At 46.5% G+C, this 17829-nt stretch overlaps 1 protein-coding gene across 3 annotated transcripts in view; it reads right to left on the bottom strand.

The window, feature by feature from the left end:
* Positions 1–8662, bottom strand: part of STIM1 (stromal interaction molecule 1) — a 199518-nt gene extending 190856 nt beyond the window's left edge. Inside the window, exon 1 of one of the 3 annotated variants that reach the window (XM_059930928.1) lies at positions 7923–8662. In XM_059930928.1, coding sequence (XP_059786911.1) covers positions 7923–8061 — 139 coding nt within the window. In that variant the 5' untranslated portion in view covers positions 8062–8662. The remainder of the gene's footprint in view (positions 1–7922) is intronic. The other 2 variants (XM_059930929.1, XM_059930930.1) reach the window with 2 other exon arrangements.
* Between the last annotated feature and the right edge of the window lie 9167 nt (positions 8663–17829).

The following is a 17829-nucleotide window of genomic DNA, read 5'->3' as shown; positions in this document are numbered from 1 at the left end:
CTAAGAGGACTCAGCACCCAGAAGCCATTGTTCCCAAGATCATGGCCCTAGAATGATGTCACAGGCATCCTCTATGATGGTCCCCAGTGATCCCTACCCTCCTGGTATTCATGCCATTGTATAACCCCTTCACCTTGACTTGTTTCTAACAAATAGAATATGGCAGGAGTTGTGGCACATCAATTGCAAGATGAGGCAATAAAAAGATTGCAGCTTCCATCTTGGGCGCTCCCTCTTGGATCACTTGTCCTGGGGGAAGCCAACTGTCAGGTCATGAGGCAGCCCAGTGCAGAGGCCCATGTGGCAAAGGACCAAGGCCTACCAACAACCACATAAATGAGCTTGAAAGTAAATACTCTCCCCCCAGTTGAGCCTTCAGCCCCAGCCCAACAGCTTGACTACAACCTTATGAGAGACCTTGAGCCAAGGCACCCAGCTAAGCAGCACCCAGATTCCTAACCCACAGAAACTGAAAATAATAAATGTTTACTATTTTAAGCCTCTGCATTTGAGGATAATTTGTTATGTACCAATACAGGTAGGGACTAGGCCCATCTGGTCAGCCATTTCAAGTCTGCAGGTAGGGCTAGGGAAGTGGTTACACCCAGTAAAAGGAAGGGGGTATAGGCCGGAAATAAAGTGAAATACTAGCACCCAGACTTTATCAACAGTTTCCCTATGCTCTAGAGTAAGCTTTGAGTAAAAGCCTAATTTGGCCACACCCAGGGTTCATATAAGTCTGGTGGGTACACCTGAAGTTAAACAATGGCACTACAGCAGGTTCAGAGAAGCAACTTCCATTAGGAGGCGCCACCATAAGAAGACACTCAGATTCTGACTGAGGCTTTTCCAGGCCCATAAAAGCAGAGGTTGCGAGGACCCAACTATCCCGAATTGTGTAGTACTTTAGAGTTTATAAAGCCCTTTCACCACATAAGCTATTTCATTTGATCCTCACTACAAATCTATTCATTAAGGTTATGCTCTTTCTACAAATGAAAAAACTAAGGCTGAGAGAGGTAAAGTGACTTACCCTCTACAAGGCCCACAGACAGTAAGAAAAAAAGCTGGAACTCTGAAGCTCCCCTAAATCCAGATATTTATGTCTGTTGGCTGTGGCCAACTCAGACCCTTTTGCCAAGCCAATCATCTCATCTGAGCTTCTACCCAGCCCCACCCACTCATTTCCCAACTCTCTCCTCCCCGCTACACATAGGTCCTTTGTGGAACTAGACAGTTTCCCAGCTACTCCCAACCGCATTCTCGTAGTAAGGCCTACAACAATAAGAGTCTGGTTTCTTTAAAATCCTAGACAAACTTCTTCCATGCAAAATGAGGCCACTGGACTCAAACTGATCTGGATGACTTTTTTAACAAAAGCAAAAAACAAGAAATTCTGTTTTTTGTTTGTTTGTTTGTTTTGCCTCACCACATGGCTTGCAGGATCTTAGTTCCCCGACCAAGGATTGAACCCGGACCCCAGCAGTGAAAGCACAAGAGTCCTAATTACTGGACCACCAGGGAAGTCCCAAAAAATGAGAAATTCTAAAACAGTGAACTTTCTAAATAAGTGAAGCTTATTTCTTCGACTTTACCTAACCCTTTCGAAGTAAAACTTCTTCAACTTCCAACCTAGTAAACTACAGTTGAAACAGAACCAGACAATAAATCCCCTTCAATTCAGTTTTACAAACTCTACAGTATGTAAAGTATACCATGTGCCAAGGCTTGTGCTAGGAGCTTCCTGTCCTAACCCTTGAGGAGTTTTTATCAAGGAAGGCCGGCACATACACAGATAACTCCAACAGGGCAGCATGATTGATAAGATTATAGACTCCACCATCCTCCAGAGCAGCCCTTTTGATAGGTGACTAGACTATTCAAACACCTTTGTTAACACAGCTATGGCCAGACCATTGAGGCTAAGGCTCTGCATGCCAGATTTGCGAGGGACACACTGACAGGCAATGTGTTTTGATTAAAAACAACAAGGGCTTGATACACAGATCCCCAGAGTTATGGTTCTGATCCTGCCACTTTTTAGTTATGTGACAAAGAACACAAATTTCTCAGCTATGAATTCTTCACCTTTAAAATGGGCATAATGGGAATTCCCTGGTGGTCCAGTGGTTAGGACTCCATGCTTCCACTGCACGGCACAGGGGTTCAATCCCTGGTCAGGGAAGTAAGATCCTGCATGCCACGTGGCATGGCCAAAAAAAAATGGGCATAATAATAAAAACAGGTATACCTACTTCCAAAGTTGAGGATAAAATAAAATAATACATTGAAAAGGGATAAACAGATCTGAACTTGGATGAAAATACAAAGTGCCCTGGGTGAGCAACACCATGAAGGGCTGCTGAAAAGCCCAGAATGTGTACCAAGATATATGAGAAGGTATGAAAGGAAGAGAGAAAATTTGATCCATTCAAACAGGCCCTGATTTCAGCTTTTCCAACAAATTTTAACAGAGGTTTTAGGCTGGGCACAATAAAAACAGAGATAAATAAAATACAACCCCTCCTCCTTTCTTCCACAAAGAGTTTACACTTGTAAGAGAGCAAATATATGTACAATGTGCTGTGTTAAATTAGAAATTTATACAAAGTATCCAGGGGGTAATAAAGAAAGCTCTGTACTGTTATTACTTGATTTCTTATCTTACACTGTGTTATGGGCACAGGCGTATTCAATGTATTATTCTTTATACTTAGTTGTATATCTTAATAGTTCATAATTTTTTTTTGATCAGCAGTAACAAAAAAAGAAAGCTCTGTTGGAGACCCAGTTTGGTATCTTTCTCTCTCCCAAAAAATTTGATAGCCAGAACTGCTGGGTTTCCTGGAGAATCATTTCTCACAAAAAGCAGTATACCACAGCATGCCCATGAAGTCACTCAGCACTGTATCTCAAAGCCACTCAGCAGGAAATGAGGGGCCCCCTGGGGCTCAAACTCAAGTCCTGTGAAGACCTAGGAAACCCTCCCATCAAGACCTCATCCCTTCCTTGTCAGAGAACAGGAGTTCTTAGCATGAAAGCTCCACATTCCTAAGGAGCCCATGAGAAGAATTGGGGGGGGGGGGGGTGAATTTGGATGGGAAAGAAATTACATCTTTATTTTCAACATTCTCTTATTGAAAGTTAGCATTTACTTCAATTATACGTAATAACCAACCATAATATTATTAGCACTACCTATGATTTTGTCACCAACAGAAAGTACAGACATTTTCATGTCACATTACATTGGTACAGATATCTCCAAATATTATTCATAATCATCATTACTTCAAAATTACAGTAGTTATCAGACCTGCCACAGACCACACGTGACTGCAATCTTCCTGTCTACCAGCCCTCGTGCGAGGTAGTTGGCCAACTATGAGAAACTCTGCCCAATTATTGTTCAGCCGCCAGTGAGACCCCATGTGCTCACACTGGTGATCCAGACCTTTACAATGCCCCCTTCCCTCCAACAATCCCCAAGTCAGACCACTCCCCACCCCATTCTCTTATGCCTCCACCCAACCCCTCCTTCCAGGAAGCCCTCCCCAGCCACCTTAGCCTAGCTCAGCCCATGCAGAGCTCTTGTAATCCTTAGCCTACACTGTCTACCCTGCTTGGTTTTGTGCTTCATTAAGCCTGTGCATTATGTTGTATTTAAAATTCTCTAAATATATATCCCCACCCCCACCCCCAAACTAGACGTCTTTGGTGGCCCTAAGTTCCTTCCATAGTACAAAGCAAGCAGTAAGCACTCATTACAGACTTGTGGAGTGAATAACTGATTAAGCCAGGGACCCTGACTCAAATGCCTTAGTCTAGTTCTACTAATAACCCATTGTGGAATTTCTATGTGACACCGCTCTGGACATCAGTTTCCTCATATGTAAAAATAAATAAGTTGAACTAACTGATGTTTCCACCTCTTAACTTTTGAATTAGGCAACCACTTTTTATCTCCCCAAGACCTGAGAAAAATTATGGAGGAAACTGAGAAGCCTCCCCCAGCTCTCCCAGGCAGGGTTAGTCACTTGCTCCTCTGGGCTTCCCACAGCCTTTTGTATGTATATATCATACCTCTACTACAGTGCTTATCACAAAGTTCTGAAAGAGTGTATAACCTAGTGGCTGAGGCGGAGGTGGGGAGAAGAGTCAGACTGCCTGGGTTCAAATTCTGGCTCTATTCCCTACTATCCGTATAACCTTGGGTAAGTTACTTGACCTCTCTATGATTTCATTTCCTCACTTACAAAACAGGGATAATACCAAGCACACAGGATGGCTGTAAGAATTAAAAAGAATAAAATGTTTGGAATAGTGCCTGCCACACAGTAGGCACTAAAAAATGTCAGTTGCTATTATTGTTGATGTTACTGATGTTATTAATGTCTTGCTAGGCACTGGGTTCCTACTTCAGCCGGAGCTCTGTCCTCTTCCCATTCTCCATCACAGCACTCTGTTTATGTTTTCTTCCACAAAAATTACCACAAGACACTATATTTATTTATGTATTTATTTTCTATCTCCCCACTAGACTGTAAACTCCATGAAGGCAGAGAACATGTCTGTTTTGTTCATCCTTAAATTCCCAACACCAAACACAGTGCCTGGCCCAGAGCAGGCACTCAAATATTAGCTGAATACACAGCACGTGAGCTGACACTGTTCAATGTTTGCTGAATAAATGAACCTGGTTAAGGATGATTGTCAAAGCTGAGGCGTGGGTGCAGATGATGTCCTAGCTGCCCCAGGATTAGTGTGACCCTCTGCCCATCCCCCAATATTAGCCTCAGCCAAGCCGCACCCACCTGCCCTTGGCTCCAATCCAGTTCCGGGAGCCACCCTCAGCTAAAATTAGCATAGCCACCAAGATGGCCAGGCCATTTATAGCCTTGGAGGCAGCAGCAACTAGCTGGGTGGGCAGGCAGGACTCTGGCCTCCCACTCCATTAGGGGTTGATTGAGACGCCAATCTGCACTCCATAAACTGCCTAGATGCCTATCCTCCAAAGCCCAGTTCTAGTTATACTGAGTAGAACCACAGTTCCTGAGTAGAGGTCCTCAACCAACACTGGCAGTCACAACTCCAGACTCACGTGGGACCCCTCACACACATTCTGCAGGAAACATTTTGAGTTTCTGGAGGCAATGAGTCCAGAGTCTAAGGGAGGTTCCAAGCATCAATTCCAGGCAGTTTCAGAAGTGCAGGCTTCAGAGCAGCACAGTCAAGCACAGATCTTTAACTGAGAAAGTAACTTAGCACAACTGGGTATACAGGCATCAAAGAGCCAGAAGGTGACAGGAATGGCCTCTCCCAATGAGAAGGCCTTCTAGCAGAGCACCTGCCTTCCCTGGAGGGGCAGACCTTTAAGATAGCCATGTACATCCAACAAGAGAAAAAATGCAATTTTCTGGCCCCTGCAGTAGACCCTCCAGAGGAGAAAAAGACAGCCCTTTTTTGGATCTCTGCTACAGAGTCACTAGGGGCTGCCTAACTAACTCACCAAGAGGAAAGTAACATTCTCTTGGCCTTACCTAGTGCTCCTTTAAGAGGGCAGGGCCTGAGAAGACGGAAGAAGTCTAGGACTTAAGAATCAGAAAACTTGGGACTTCCCTGGTGGTCCAGTGGTTAAGACTTCGCCTTCCAATGCAGAGGGTGCGGGTTCAATCCCTGGTCGGGGAGCTAAGATCCCACATGCCTCGCAGCCAAAAAACCAAAACAGAAACAGAAGTAATATTGTAACAAATTCAATAAAGACTTTAAAAATGGTCCACATCAAAAAAAAATCTTTAAAAAAAAAATCAGAAAACTGAGCATAGGACTCAATTTCTTCAACAATAAAAATGGAGATAATACCACCTGCCCTGCATTCTAATAGAGCAATTGTGAGACTTTGTGGGAAAAACAGCTGTGTAAAATACAAACTTTAGAGAACATACAAATTGACTAGATATGTTGAATCTGATTTAGAAAAGTGGCAGCTTTAAGGGTAAGGAAAACTCCTGTGTTCTGAGGATACAGAGGGACTGGAAAGGCTACAAGAGCTCCTGGCTGTGTAGACAGCCCCGCACCAAATCCTTTAGAAGAGCCCAGTCCATGAGCCCAGTCCACCTCTTTGCAAAAATGATTTCCTATCTGAGTCAAAGTCCCAGACAGGCCCAAGGTGACAACCTACCAGAACAACAGTGCTGGGGCCTCCAGGTTACCACAAACCATAGCCATTCCCAGCACCTAGGGTCTCTGAGATTTCCTCCCTGGGCTTCAATATTACTGTGACAATAGAAACTGATTTCTGAACTGAGAGGAAGAAAAGACCAAAAGAGAAGCCTAAGTAGTATAATCAACACAGCCAAGCCTCTAAAATATGTTGTGTGGAGGGCTGTCTCCATAAGCTCAAGCCACGGGCTGGTTACGAGGGATGCTGGAATGCCTCTTACCTATGGCATGTACAAACACACAAATCTTCCTGACAGCTAGCTAATGCCTAAATTCAAAACTTCATCTCTTTTAGCACTGTGCCTAAAATAAAGAACACTTCCTTCCCCCCAAAAGAAAATTCATTTTATGTCAGGCACCCATATTTTAGGGTGAAAAAGGGACATATTATCAGTTACAAACAGGGATGTCACTGGGACAGCAGAGATGCTCCTCAGGTCTTCTGCACAGTTTGACCTACATCTGCCTTCATAGCCCAATGAGAACCAAGCTTTGAGCGAGGGTTCAGGGGCCAAGGAGACACTGTATGGAGAAACAGGATTAATATGCAAGAAGGACCTATCTTCAAAGCAACAGCCTAGGTGCCATGCTTGCACATAGGGCAACCCTGGCCTCACTTGGAAGCCAACCTTGGGGTATCTGCAGTCACACCCAGCCCAGTCAAAGAATTTAAAAGGGGGTTTCCTAAGAAAGGGTCTAGCACCAAAGCCAGCCTCTGGATCCATCCATGAAACTTCCTGGCCACCATGACTTACGCTTCCTTTTCCTCCTTGTATCAACAGGTATTCACTGAGGCGTCCCCTCACTTGAGCTTGCCCCACCGTAGAAAGAACCCAGCTATAAATTCTCCTCACTCTGCATCTCACTGCTTTGGGCAGATCACAGTGACCGGGTGAGAGAAATGGGGATAAAAAACTGAATACCTTCTAAGCCTTGTGTAAAACAACTGAATTTTAAAAGTGCTCTTTCTTCTGCAACAATACCAGGGCTCCTACTGTTTGACAAGGCTCCATAAGTGCACAGGAAAAACCAGGACATATCAAAAACATTGTAGAATCCCTACCCTCATCAGTCAGAAGAAATAGAATAAGTCAGCAAGTGGTCCCAGGACTTATATCATGCCCATGTCAACAAAAGGCCATTTAACTCCCTGGCGGTAAATAGGATTTCATCTAAGGAACTGCCTTGATATTTCAAATGGGCACAGCTAGAAGACAGCAGATTACCTAAGGGAAGGGAGAGAATAGGGTCCCCACGCTCATTGGAATAGAAAGGCACACCTCAACACTAAGTGAGAGAGTAATAGAGTTGGCCCAGTCCTGACTTTCCCTACCCAACCCAAGTAGCCTCAGCCTCCCCTGTGCTGCCAAGTGCTGAAACTGGCCAAGAGCAACAGACTTATCATCTGCCCAGGGCATCAGTCCAGACAAGTAGTCATGAGAAGGGGTCTTGACTTGCGGATCTGAAAGGCCAAGGTGCCCCAAAAGCAAACCTCTTTTCACTGCCAACAAAAGACATCCTGAGGAGGGATGAGGAAAGTTGTTCAAGAGAGACAAAGACATTAGAAGGGAAAGAACTCTTTGGACTACTAAGAACAGGCAGTGCCATGTGTGGGTCTGCCATCAATCGCAGGTGTAGAAACCTAGGGTTCGACTTCCCCACTTGGGCAACTCAGTTCTTGTCCGTGGCCAAGGCCTTACCTGCTGCAGTGGACTCTTCAGAACTGGACCCCGAGCCGGTTCCTGTCGTCTTCTCGCTGTGGCTTTGGCTGAGGCTCTGGCCGTGATGCAGGAGAAGCCCCCAGAGGAGCCACAGGGCAAGACGGGCGCACACATCCATGACTCCAGGTCTCAGTCAACATGCGCCTGATGTAGACACCTCAGGATCCCAGAGGCAAAGCTGGGAGCCTGGGAGTGCAGCTGACGGTCCTGTAACCTCAGGCAAGATGCCCTCGAGGTGCCGCAGCTGTCCAGCCACCCGCGAGTCTGCCTCCTCCGACAGCCAAAGGTCAAGTGCTCCAAGTTTGGGCGCGGGAGGAGGGCCGGCGCCTCGGGTCCAACAGTGGGTCCGCCGGAGTTGCGACGGCCTGAGTACCCGGTCGGCTCGGGCCGCTTCCGGAGAGTTTGGACAGGGTGGCCGCGGAGCCGGTGTCAGCTCCGCAGCCGGCTACACCCCTACCGGAGAGGGCGGGCGGGCGGGCCCTCCAGCGGGCACCGGAGTGGGGGAGGGAAAGAAGGGAGGGGAAGAGGGGGGCACCTGGCCTCGCACCGCCGAGGATCGGCGAGGGGCACAGGTTCGGGAAGGGCGTGCGACTTCCAGGCCCCCGCGGGCGCGGGCGGCTCGGGGATCCCAGGCCTCCTAGGCCGAGGTCAGAGCTCCCGCCCAGTCCCGTGCCCAGGCGGCCGGCTGTGCCCAGGTTCAGCAGGCGGACGCGCACGGGCCAGGCCCGGGACAGAGGCTCCCCGGCGAGCGGGCGGGAGGCGCGGGGCGGGCCCGGGGCGGGCGGGGGCGTGCTCTCCCGCAGGCCCGCCCCGCGCCGCCCGGCCCCCAGCGAAGCCCGAGCCCGCCCCAGCGCCCGGCTTACCCCGGAATAACCTGTTAGAGGCAGCCGCCCGGCACCCCCAGACCCCGGCGGGCCCTCCTGGCTCTCGGCCCGCTCTAGTCTCCGCCAGGACCCCTCTCCCCAGCCAAGGGTCGGGTCCCGGCCTCCCTTTCCCCCACGAGAGCCTCTCTCGCACTAACCGCCCGCGAAAGAGCGGGCGTGCCCCTGACACGCAGTCACTCAGGTAACCCAGGCCTGCGGCGGCAGCGGCAGCGATGACAGTTGCTGCCCTGCCCGGATCTCCGGGCCTCGGTGCTGCTCCACTCGCCCAAGCTCTAGAGCCGGTCAGGGCAAAGACCCTCGGCACCACGACTGCCGCCCGGGGCTGCCTGAGGCGACAACGGCCCGGCCCGGTTCGGCCGGGGGGCCCGTTGCCAGCCCCCCACTCCAGGCCGGTATCCCAGGCTCCGCCCTCCCCGCCGCGCCTCGCAACCAATCCGCTTCCGCCTCTCTGCAGTTTAGGCACCCTCGCGCTTCGTCACCCGTGTGCAGCGGCCCCTGGCGGGCAAATCTGGGCGCTGCGAACAGGGCCCGAGCTCGTTGGGAAGCCCTGCCCCTTTGCAGAGGGTTGGGGAATAGAGCTAGGACCCGCCCCGGGGGAGGCCCATTAGGGCCTGCTAGTGGTTTCGGAGGAAATGATGCCAGGAAACACACGAAGCGTCCAAACCACTGTAGGTAAAATTGCCCTACACATACCGTAAGTCTTAGCTAAATGGCCCCATCTGCCTTCCTGACGCCGCCTCCCCGCCTCATCCAAGCTAAGTCGGATGCCCTCCCTTAACTCTCACCGCCCATTTTCCTACCCCCCCCTCCAAATCCCCTCCCCTCTGAGGTTTTTGCGGGTAGGGCCTGTGGCTGGTTCCTCCCTGCATCTCACTCTCCCAGCTCTCTGTGTGGCTTGGGGGTGTTAGCGACTTGAGAATGAGTGCCCCCATATAGAGGGAGTTGCGCCTGGGCCTCCTTCAACAGAGCCTGCACTTCCTGTTCTCAAGTGTGCTGTCAGCAAATCTTTACAGAAACCTGCTCTGTGCCCTACCCTGTCCTTGGCACCGGAGGCAGGGGAAGGGATTAGGCCCCGTCCCCCCTCTGACAGTGCTAAGCCAGCTACCTGTTCTGAGCAAGGCTTCTGAAGACCGGGAACACGGATTTGCGCAATAGCTGCCTGGCTTAAGGGTTAGGCTGTCGATATAAAAACACACGTCTGACTTCATCTACTACCACTCTTCCCACTCTCTTATTAAACTTCAGTCGCACTGGCCTTCTTTAAGTTCCTCAAACACATGGAACATCAGCCACCTCCTGGCCCTTGTATCTGCTGTTGCTTCTACCTGAAACACTCGCCTCTCCTGGCCTCCCCATCAACTCCCTCGTATGGCTGGCCTCTCATTCTTCCAGATACAGTTCAAGATCTTCTCAGAAACTCCTACTCTGACTGCCACCTCAGGTCCACAATTGGACCATACTCATATCTGCCTTCCCCCACCCCATAGGATTGTGGCTTTTCAGAGGTCAGGGGCTGTGCCTTATTCATCTCTGGGAAATGGCCATCCGGCCATAGGCTCTGTACATAGTAAGTGCTCAATGAAAGCTGGTTGACATGAGTTAATTCATTTGATCATGCACATATTTATTGAGTAACAACTGTGTGCTGGGAAATTGGCCCTAACAGAAGATGAGCCTCTGATCTGGGTTCTACTAGACCTACACTAGGAACCAGGAGTCTTAAACTCAAACTGAAAATGGGAAAATAGCTAATATTATTGAGAGAAGTAGGTGCGAGTAATAGGGAGTGGTAGGGACTGGGGCACACTGGTGAGCAGGCAGGAAGGTAAACTCAGTATTGCTGGATCATCTTTAAGAGAAGATGGGAATCTGGACTTTTAAATGATGTAGCCCCTTTATCAACATGAACCTACTGTATAGCACAGGGAACTCAATATTCTATAATAACCTATATGGGGAAAGAATCTGAAAAATAATGGATATATGTATATGTATAACTGAACCACTTTGCTGTACACCTGAAACTAACACAACATTGTAAATCAGCTATACCCTAATATAAAATAAAAATTAAATTAAATTTAAAAAATAAAAAATAAATTTTAAAAAATCAAAAAGGCAGGAAAAAAATGATATAGCCCTTTGAAAATGATATAGCCCTACATCTGTAGCATAAATTGATCACTCAGACTACAAGTTTATAATTTCTGCCTAAGCCAACCCACCTGCCTGTGTACTCATTTGTCAAAGAGAACACACAAGAAAAAAGAAAAGTAAATCATGCTTAATACAACCTCCTTTAAACCCAAGAGCATCATTCTCTTAGCTACCACGTGAGTTCTTTGGGGGGTATGGGTGCAAAACCCATGTGGTACAAAGAGCCTGGGTCTTGGAGGCAGGAAGCAAGGGTCTATTACCAATTCACACCAAGACCTTGAAACTCTCAGAGCCTGCTGCATTTCCTGTGAGGCTAAAATGGTGTCCAGGAATTAAAAACAGAATTACCATATGCTGCAACAATTCCACTTCTGGGCATATGCCCAAAAAAATTGAAAGCAGGGTCTCAAAGAGATAGCTGTACACCCATGTTCAAAACAACACTATTCACAATAGCCAAAAGGGGAGAGCAACCCAATAAGTGTCCATGGATGGATGACTATATAAACTGTGACAAATATATATATATATATATATATATATATATATATATATATATGCAATGGAATATTATTCGGCCTTTAAAAGGAAGGAAATTCTACATGCTACACATGAATGAACCTTAAGGACATTATGCTAAGTGAAATAAGCTGGTCACAAAAGGACAAATACTATATGATTCCACTTATATAAGGTTCCTAGAGTAGTGAAATTCATAGAGACAGAAAGCAGGATAGTGGTCACCAGGGGCTGAGGGGAGAGGAGGATAGGGAATTGTTTAGTGGATATGGTTTCCATTTTGCAAAATGAAAAGAGTTCTGGAAACTGGTTGCAAAACAATGTGAATGTACTTAATACACTTAAAATGTAAATTTTATGTTATGTGTATTTTACCACAGTCAAAAATAAAAGTAAAAATAAATGGTGTCTGGGAGCAAAAGCCATGGCCTGGACAATAGGAGAAACATTCTTGTCTCATCTCTGCCTCCAAGATCATGATGTGACATCAGAAAAGCCAGTGCCCCTCTGGACCTCAGTCTCCCCAACTATAGGATGGGTAGGGACCAGATTATTGATCCAGTTCAGCTTTAATATTCTATAAGGTAGGAAAATCCTGAGACCTCGTAGATCTTCCTGGATCAGAAGCTGTGACTCTCACCTCAGTAGACCCTAGGTTGGGTCCTCATGTAAGTGTAGCCTCTGCAAGAAACCCTCACCACATTGTGTCTCAGGAGGAAGTCGAGAGCTTGGTTTTGTTTTGTTTTTTTCATCTCTGTGTCTTTTTGAAACCTATACACCAAACCTTTACCGTGTGCCAGGAATATCTCCCTTGCATCACTCTTAGGGCCTTGCTCTTAATAGATATTCTGCAGATGTTGGTTAAATCAAACTGGATTAACAATTCTTATGCCTCTATTCTACTATTTGCAAGAGCTTTCACATCTATTATCTTATCTCTCCCTCACAAAACCTGCTTGATAAGTAGAGACTATACTCATTTTACAGATGAGGAAACTGAACCTAAGAAGATGAAGTGGCAACCACATCAAGTTCTCTTTATCCTCTGGGATTTCCTCCCTATCCTTCAAGTCTCAGTTCAAGTGATATAAAGCAGCCATGCCTTGATGACTGATGACAGCATAGCATGAACCAAAAGTTATGATTAGTCAAAAAAAAAAAAAAAAGAGCCAGCTCAAAAGTCACCTTCCTTCCTTTCCCACCTTCCCTGACTTACCCTGTCTCTTCAGTCTCCTGCTATACCTTAGAGTACTTATATAACTGAATTATGATTATCCAATAAGTATCTATCTTCCCCATTAGCTCCTGAGCTTATCAAGGACTTCATTTCTTTTTTTTCGGTTTTTTAAATTTTTTTTTATTTTTTGGCCCCATGGCACGGCATGTGGAATCTTAGTTCTCCAACCAGGGATCAAACCCACACCCCCTGCATTGGAAGCGTGGGGTCTTAACCGCTGGACCACCAGAGAAGTCCCAGGACTTCTTTTCATTTATCTTTGTATTCTCCCAAGCTAGGACTGTACCCAGTACAGAGCTGGTACTCAATAAAAGTAAACGAATGAACGATGTGTGTTCTGTACAGCAGCTTAGCTGTCCTTTCTGTACACCACAGGGTTTCTGATTACCAACAGCTTTCATTTGGAAAGTGAGAGAATCTTCAAGAGAATCTTCAGTAGAAGTGTACTAAAAGAGTCCGAAATCTCCTGCTCAGAAAAGTTTAGGAATCTGTGAGTTTAGGCTGTGTTATCAGTGGTGCTCCCTGGTGTCCAAAAATGGCAAGTACAGCTATCACTAAGAGTCTGGCTGTGTACAGAATGAGAGAAATCTTGGCTTGTAACAACTCTTTCCAGGCTAGCTTCACAAAGAGAATCATCTCCCTTTCCAGAATCAGTTCTAGAATCTTACTGCCAATGTTCGTTCATTCAACATCTACCAAGCCCCTGTTTGTAACAACTCAGTTCCTAACCTCAAAGAGCTCGGTTTTTCGGGGGAATATATAGATGAAGAGTAATTAGAACTTGTTGATAATGTCTTGAGAGAAATTGGTACAGGGACAAGTGAAGGAGCACAGAGGAGGAACAAGTAACTGCCTAAAGCAGTCAGAGAGGCTGTGCACACGGATTGGGGGAGGAGGAGGGGTTCTGGAATTATACTGCCTAGATTCACATCGTGGCTCTGCTGTGTGACTCTGGGCAAACCAAGTTGCTCCTGGAATGTACCAGGGCTGAAGAAAGAGGAATTTCCCAGAGGGGAGTATGCCAGATGACCTGGGTACCACCCAGTTTGGAGAAGCTCAAAGAGGCAAAGGTGTCCTGGAGGCAAACAGGACAACTACTGTTCTGCCTGTCTGGGAGGAGGGACTCTCCAGAAGGATTGGGCATGTGCTTGGTCCCCCCTCCCCCCATCCAGTTATTTCCTCAGGGGGAATCAGGAACAATTGGTCTGAGGATGCGACTCTAGAACTTTGTTTCAACTGTCACTTCCCCTGTTTGTTCTTTCTGCTATCTCCTGTATTACCCATCACCTCATTTTGGTGGTAGCAATAAGGGGAATAATGAGCAGGAGACTCGTATTTCCGCTCAGGCAGGCTGAAAGAGGGAAGACCAGGGAATCAAGAGGAGAACCAAGACGGCTGAGTCCCTGGAGCCACATGAGAGAAAAAGAAGAACTCAGATTTAGGGTTAGCTTGAAGAGGCTGGGACTGGGAGTGAGCAGAAAACCCTGTGGGCCACTGGTGAGCCATAGGAGCTGGAGCTCAGTGAGGACCAGGCTGGGAAGACCCGTTTGGAAAACACCAGGGCAGGGGTAAGATCAGTTCAGGGCCTTTCTCCTCCCCCTCTCTGTCTTCATCCTGCTGTTTTAGGGGAACTGAGTCAGCTTTAGCATTTGACTTTGAGAAAGAGGGAAGAATTATCAGGGAGAAAAACTTGAAAACAACATGAGTATATGCAGAAATTAATGTTTATTAATTGTACGCTGGGCAATCTGCTAGACACTCAGCTTGCTTACCTCACTGAATCCTCCTCACAATCCCACAAAGTGCACAGTATTGTCATTCTGATTTTAAAATGAAACTAAATGCCTCTGTTGTATGCTCTTATAGCACTCTGTACTTTTGTATCATTACCTGTTTAAGACTTATCTCCCTTGCTAGTTACATCAGGATAGGGGCTTGTCTTTGTTTTCACCACTGCCTCATTGGCATGTGACACTATGCTTGGCCCAGAGGTTTTCGATAAATATGTGTTTAAGGAATGAATAAGAGAGGTCATGTGACTTGTCAAAAGCCACAATGTAAGTGGTAGGACCAGGATTTGAATCCTGGACCATCTGGCTCCAGAACCTGTCTCTGATCTCTCTATTTTACCCCCACCAAGAGCTTTCATATATTCTCTCATTTCTAAATGTCCTAGCTCAGTGACCTTTTCTCTCAGCTGCTTGTGAACACAAATGTACACTGCCTACCAAGAACTCACCTATTCAGGGAAAGCAAGTGAGAGAAACAGTCCATCTGGAGTTGTGCCCTCTTCCTACCCTCTTCATCTCACCATCTTCTTTCTCCAAGAAGCCTTTGCAGACAGCCCCACCTGTCTACCTGTCTTCTTCTCCTCTGGCTTTATTGGCCCTTCCTATGTCTGTGCCATAAAAGTAGCTCCAAGTCACCTGGTCTCTGATGCTCCCATACATATTAGTGCTTTATTAAGGCAATTTTATTCTGCAAATATACTGAAGGCAAGTATATTCTGCAATATACTGAAGGCCTGCCTGTGCCAGGCCCAGTGGTTGGACGCAGAGATGAATCAGACACAACCTCAAAGGACTTACACTTAGTGGAGAAGGCAGACATTAGGCACAGATACAATTAACTGGAGCACAAAGCAAGATGACCTAAATGGTATTAAAGAACTATGAGCAATATGTTACATGCATAAACCTTAATTACATAATGATTATTTTAAAGTGTGTATCATAGAAGGTCACAGCTCAAAAGTATCATCTGGTTCAACTCCTTGCTTTCCGGTGGAGGAGTCTGAGACCCAGAGAAAGGCAAGGCCTTGACTAAAGTCTCACAAGCCAGTCTGGCTGAGCCAAGACTAGACTTCAGGTCTTCTGAAGCCCAGCCCAGGGCCCTTTCCTCCTCTGCTAGTAGCTTCATATGCAGCAGTCCCATATCCCATCAGACCATGACATCCTCAAGGCCAAGTCAGGTTCTCCCACCTAAGCAAGCTGAACCAGGGTCAGGCATGCCCAAGACCAAGGCCTCAGGAAATGCAGTCACCCCAGGCTGCCAATCCAGCCTTTTGGTCTACTGCACCTATTTTTACCACTATGCTTCTAAAAATGATTTTCAAATATTTTTGCAGAAAACTTTTTTTTTTTAATGAGCCCTTTACCCAGAACACTAGTATATAAATCAGATAAAAGTGAACCAATTCCAGTTGAAGGAAAGGAAGGCCAGAGCCCCACTATTTTCCCACCCTCAAGTCCTGGGAAGGGAACTTTAGGAACACAGTTCAAAAACCTTTGTTCTGAGACACAATTTTTTTTTTTAACATCTTTATTGGAGTATAATTACTTTACAGTGGTGTGTTAGTTTCTGCTGTATAACAAAGTGAATCAGCTATACATATACATATATCCCCATATCTCCTCCCTCCTGCGTCTCCCTCCCCCTTCCCTATCCCACCCCTCTAGGTGGTCACAAAGCACTGAGCTGATCTCCCTGTGCCATGCGGCTGCTTCCCACTAGCTATCTATTTTACATTTGGTAGTGTATATATGTCCATGCCACTCTCTCACTTCGTGGGACACAATTTTTAATGGCTTCATAGAAGCCATTTTAGTATGTGGTCCTCCACTGAACCCTGTCTTTAATGGAAACTCACAATCCTTTCATCATCAAACGGCAAACACCAGCCATGTGCTCCCACTAGAGTATGGAGGGGAATCAGATTTTCCCCTTGTCTTTCCTGGTTTCCTCTTCTCCACACAGAGGAGTATGTCCCAAGTGCTGTGGGGAGGGAGGAGAGAGACCCAAACTCTACCTGGAGGATCTGGGGAAGCTTGAGCAGAAGGATCATGGAGAATGAATTCATCTACTCAATCATTTACCAGCCTGAATCTGATAGAGACTTTAATATTCTGTTCCATACCATACCCACTAGCTAGCTACATGAACTATCAAGCATTTGAAATGTGTCTAGTCAAAATTCAGATGTACTCTAAGTGTAAAACATACACCAGATTTCAGACTTAGTACAAAAAAAGAATGTAGACTATTCTATTCACTTTTATAATCAATAATTTTATACAGATTGCATGCTGAAGTTGAATGATAATATTTTGCATATGTTGGGCTAAGTAAAATATATTATTAAAATTAAATTTTACCTGTTTCTTTTTATTTATTTATTTATTTATTCGCTGCACGGCTGTGGGACCTTAGTTCCCCAACCAGTGATCGAACCCGTGCCCCCTGCAATGGAAGGGTGGAGTCCTAACCACTGGATTGCCAGGGAAATCCTTCGTTTTACTTGAAAAAAAAAAGTCATCACTGGAAAAATTTTAAGTTGCATATGTGGCTTACATTATATTTCCACTAGACAGCACTAGGAGACTACCAAGTGCATGGCAGAGGTGGTGTGTGTGCATGCACGTGTGCGCGCGTGCGAGTGTCGTTGGAGGCAGTGGTCCATCACCGCCAGATTGTGAAAGACTGAGTCGATTTCGCCCGGCAGTCAATACAGGAAAGAGGCGGAAAGAATAGAATGCACAAAGACCCAAAGATGTGGGCTGGCACATTGTGTTTTGGGAACTCATTCTTATAGTAGTATGATTTTTAAAAAGAAGAGGAAAAGAAGCATTTGTTGAGTGTTTACTTTGAACCAGGCATTGGCAGCAGGCCTTTTACAGCCATTCTCATCTTCACAACTACAGGATGAAGGAGAAGTTATTCTATTTTGCCAGAGACAGAATGGAGGCTCAGAAAGGTTGGACTATTTATTCTCGGAGTTGTTCTTCCTCTTTATCTGGAAAGCCTCTTGGAGACAGGCAGCCTTTCGTTAATGCCTGTTCTCCTCCACAGCACCTAGCACGCAGCTCTGCACGTGGTAGGCACTCAGAAAGTTTGTGATGAACGAAGGATATTCTTTCTCAAGTCAGAGCTCCACGCGCAAGGCCAGGGAGCAGAAGCACCAGAGGGCGCCCACGAGTCCGCCCACCCGCCGGTCCCCAGAGCCCCGGCAAGATTCAGGACTGGGTGCGGCCCTTCTGTCCCAAGCAGTTGAGCGCCCCAGCGAGAGGAGGGTGCGAGGGGAGCCCCACGC

The sequence above is a fragment of the Balaenoptera ricei genome, chromosome 8 (genome assembly GCF_028023285.1).
Source record: "Balaenoptera ricei isolate mBalRic1 chromosome 8, mBalRic1.hap2, whole genome shotgun sequence".
NCBI lineage: Eukaryota > Metazoa > Chordata > Mammalia > Artiodactyla > Balaenopteridae > Balaenoptera > Balaenoptera ricei.
The sequence above is the reverse complement of the archived record's forward strand: the minus strand, read 5'-3'. Positions and strand labels throughout refer to the sequence as shown.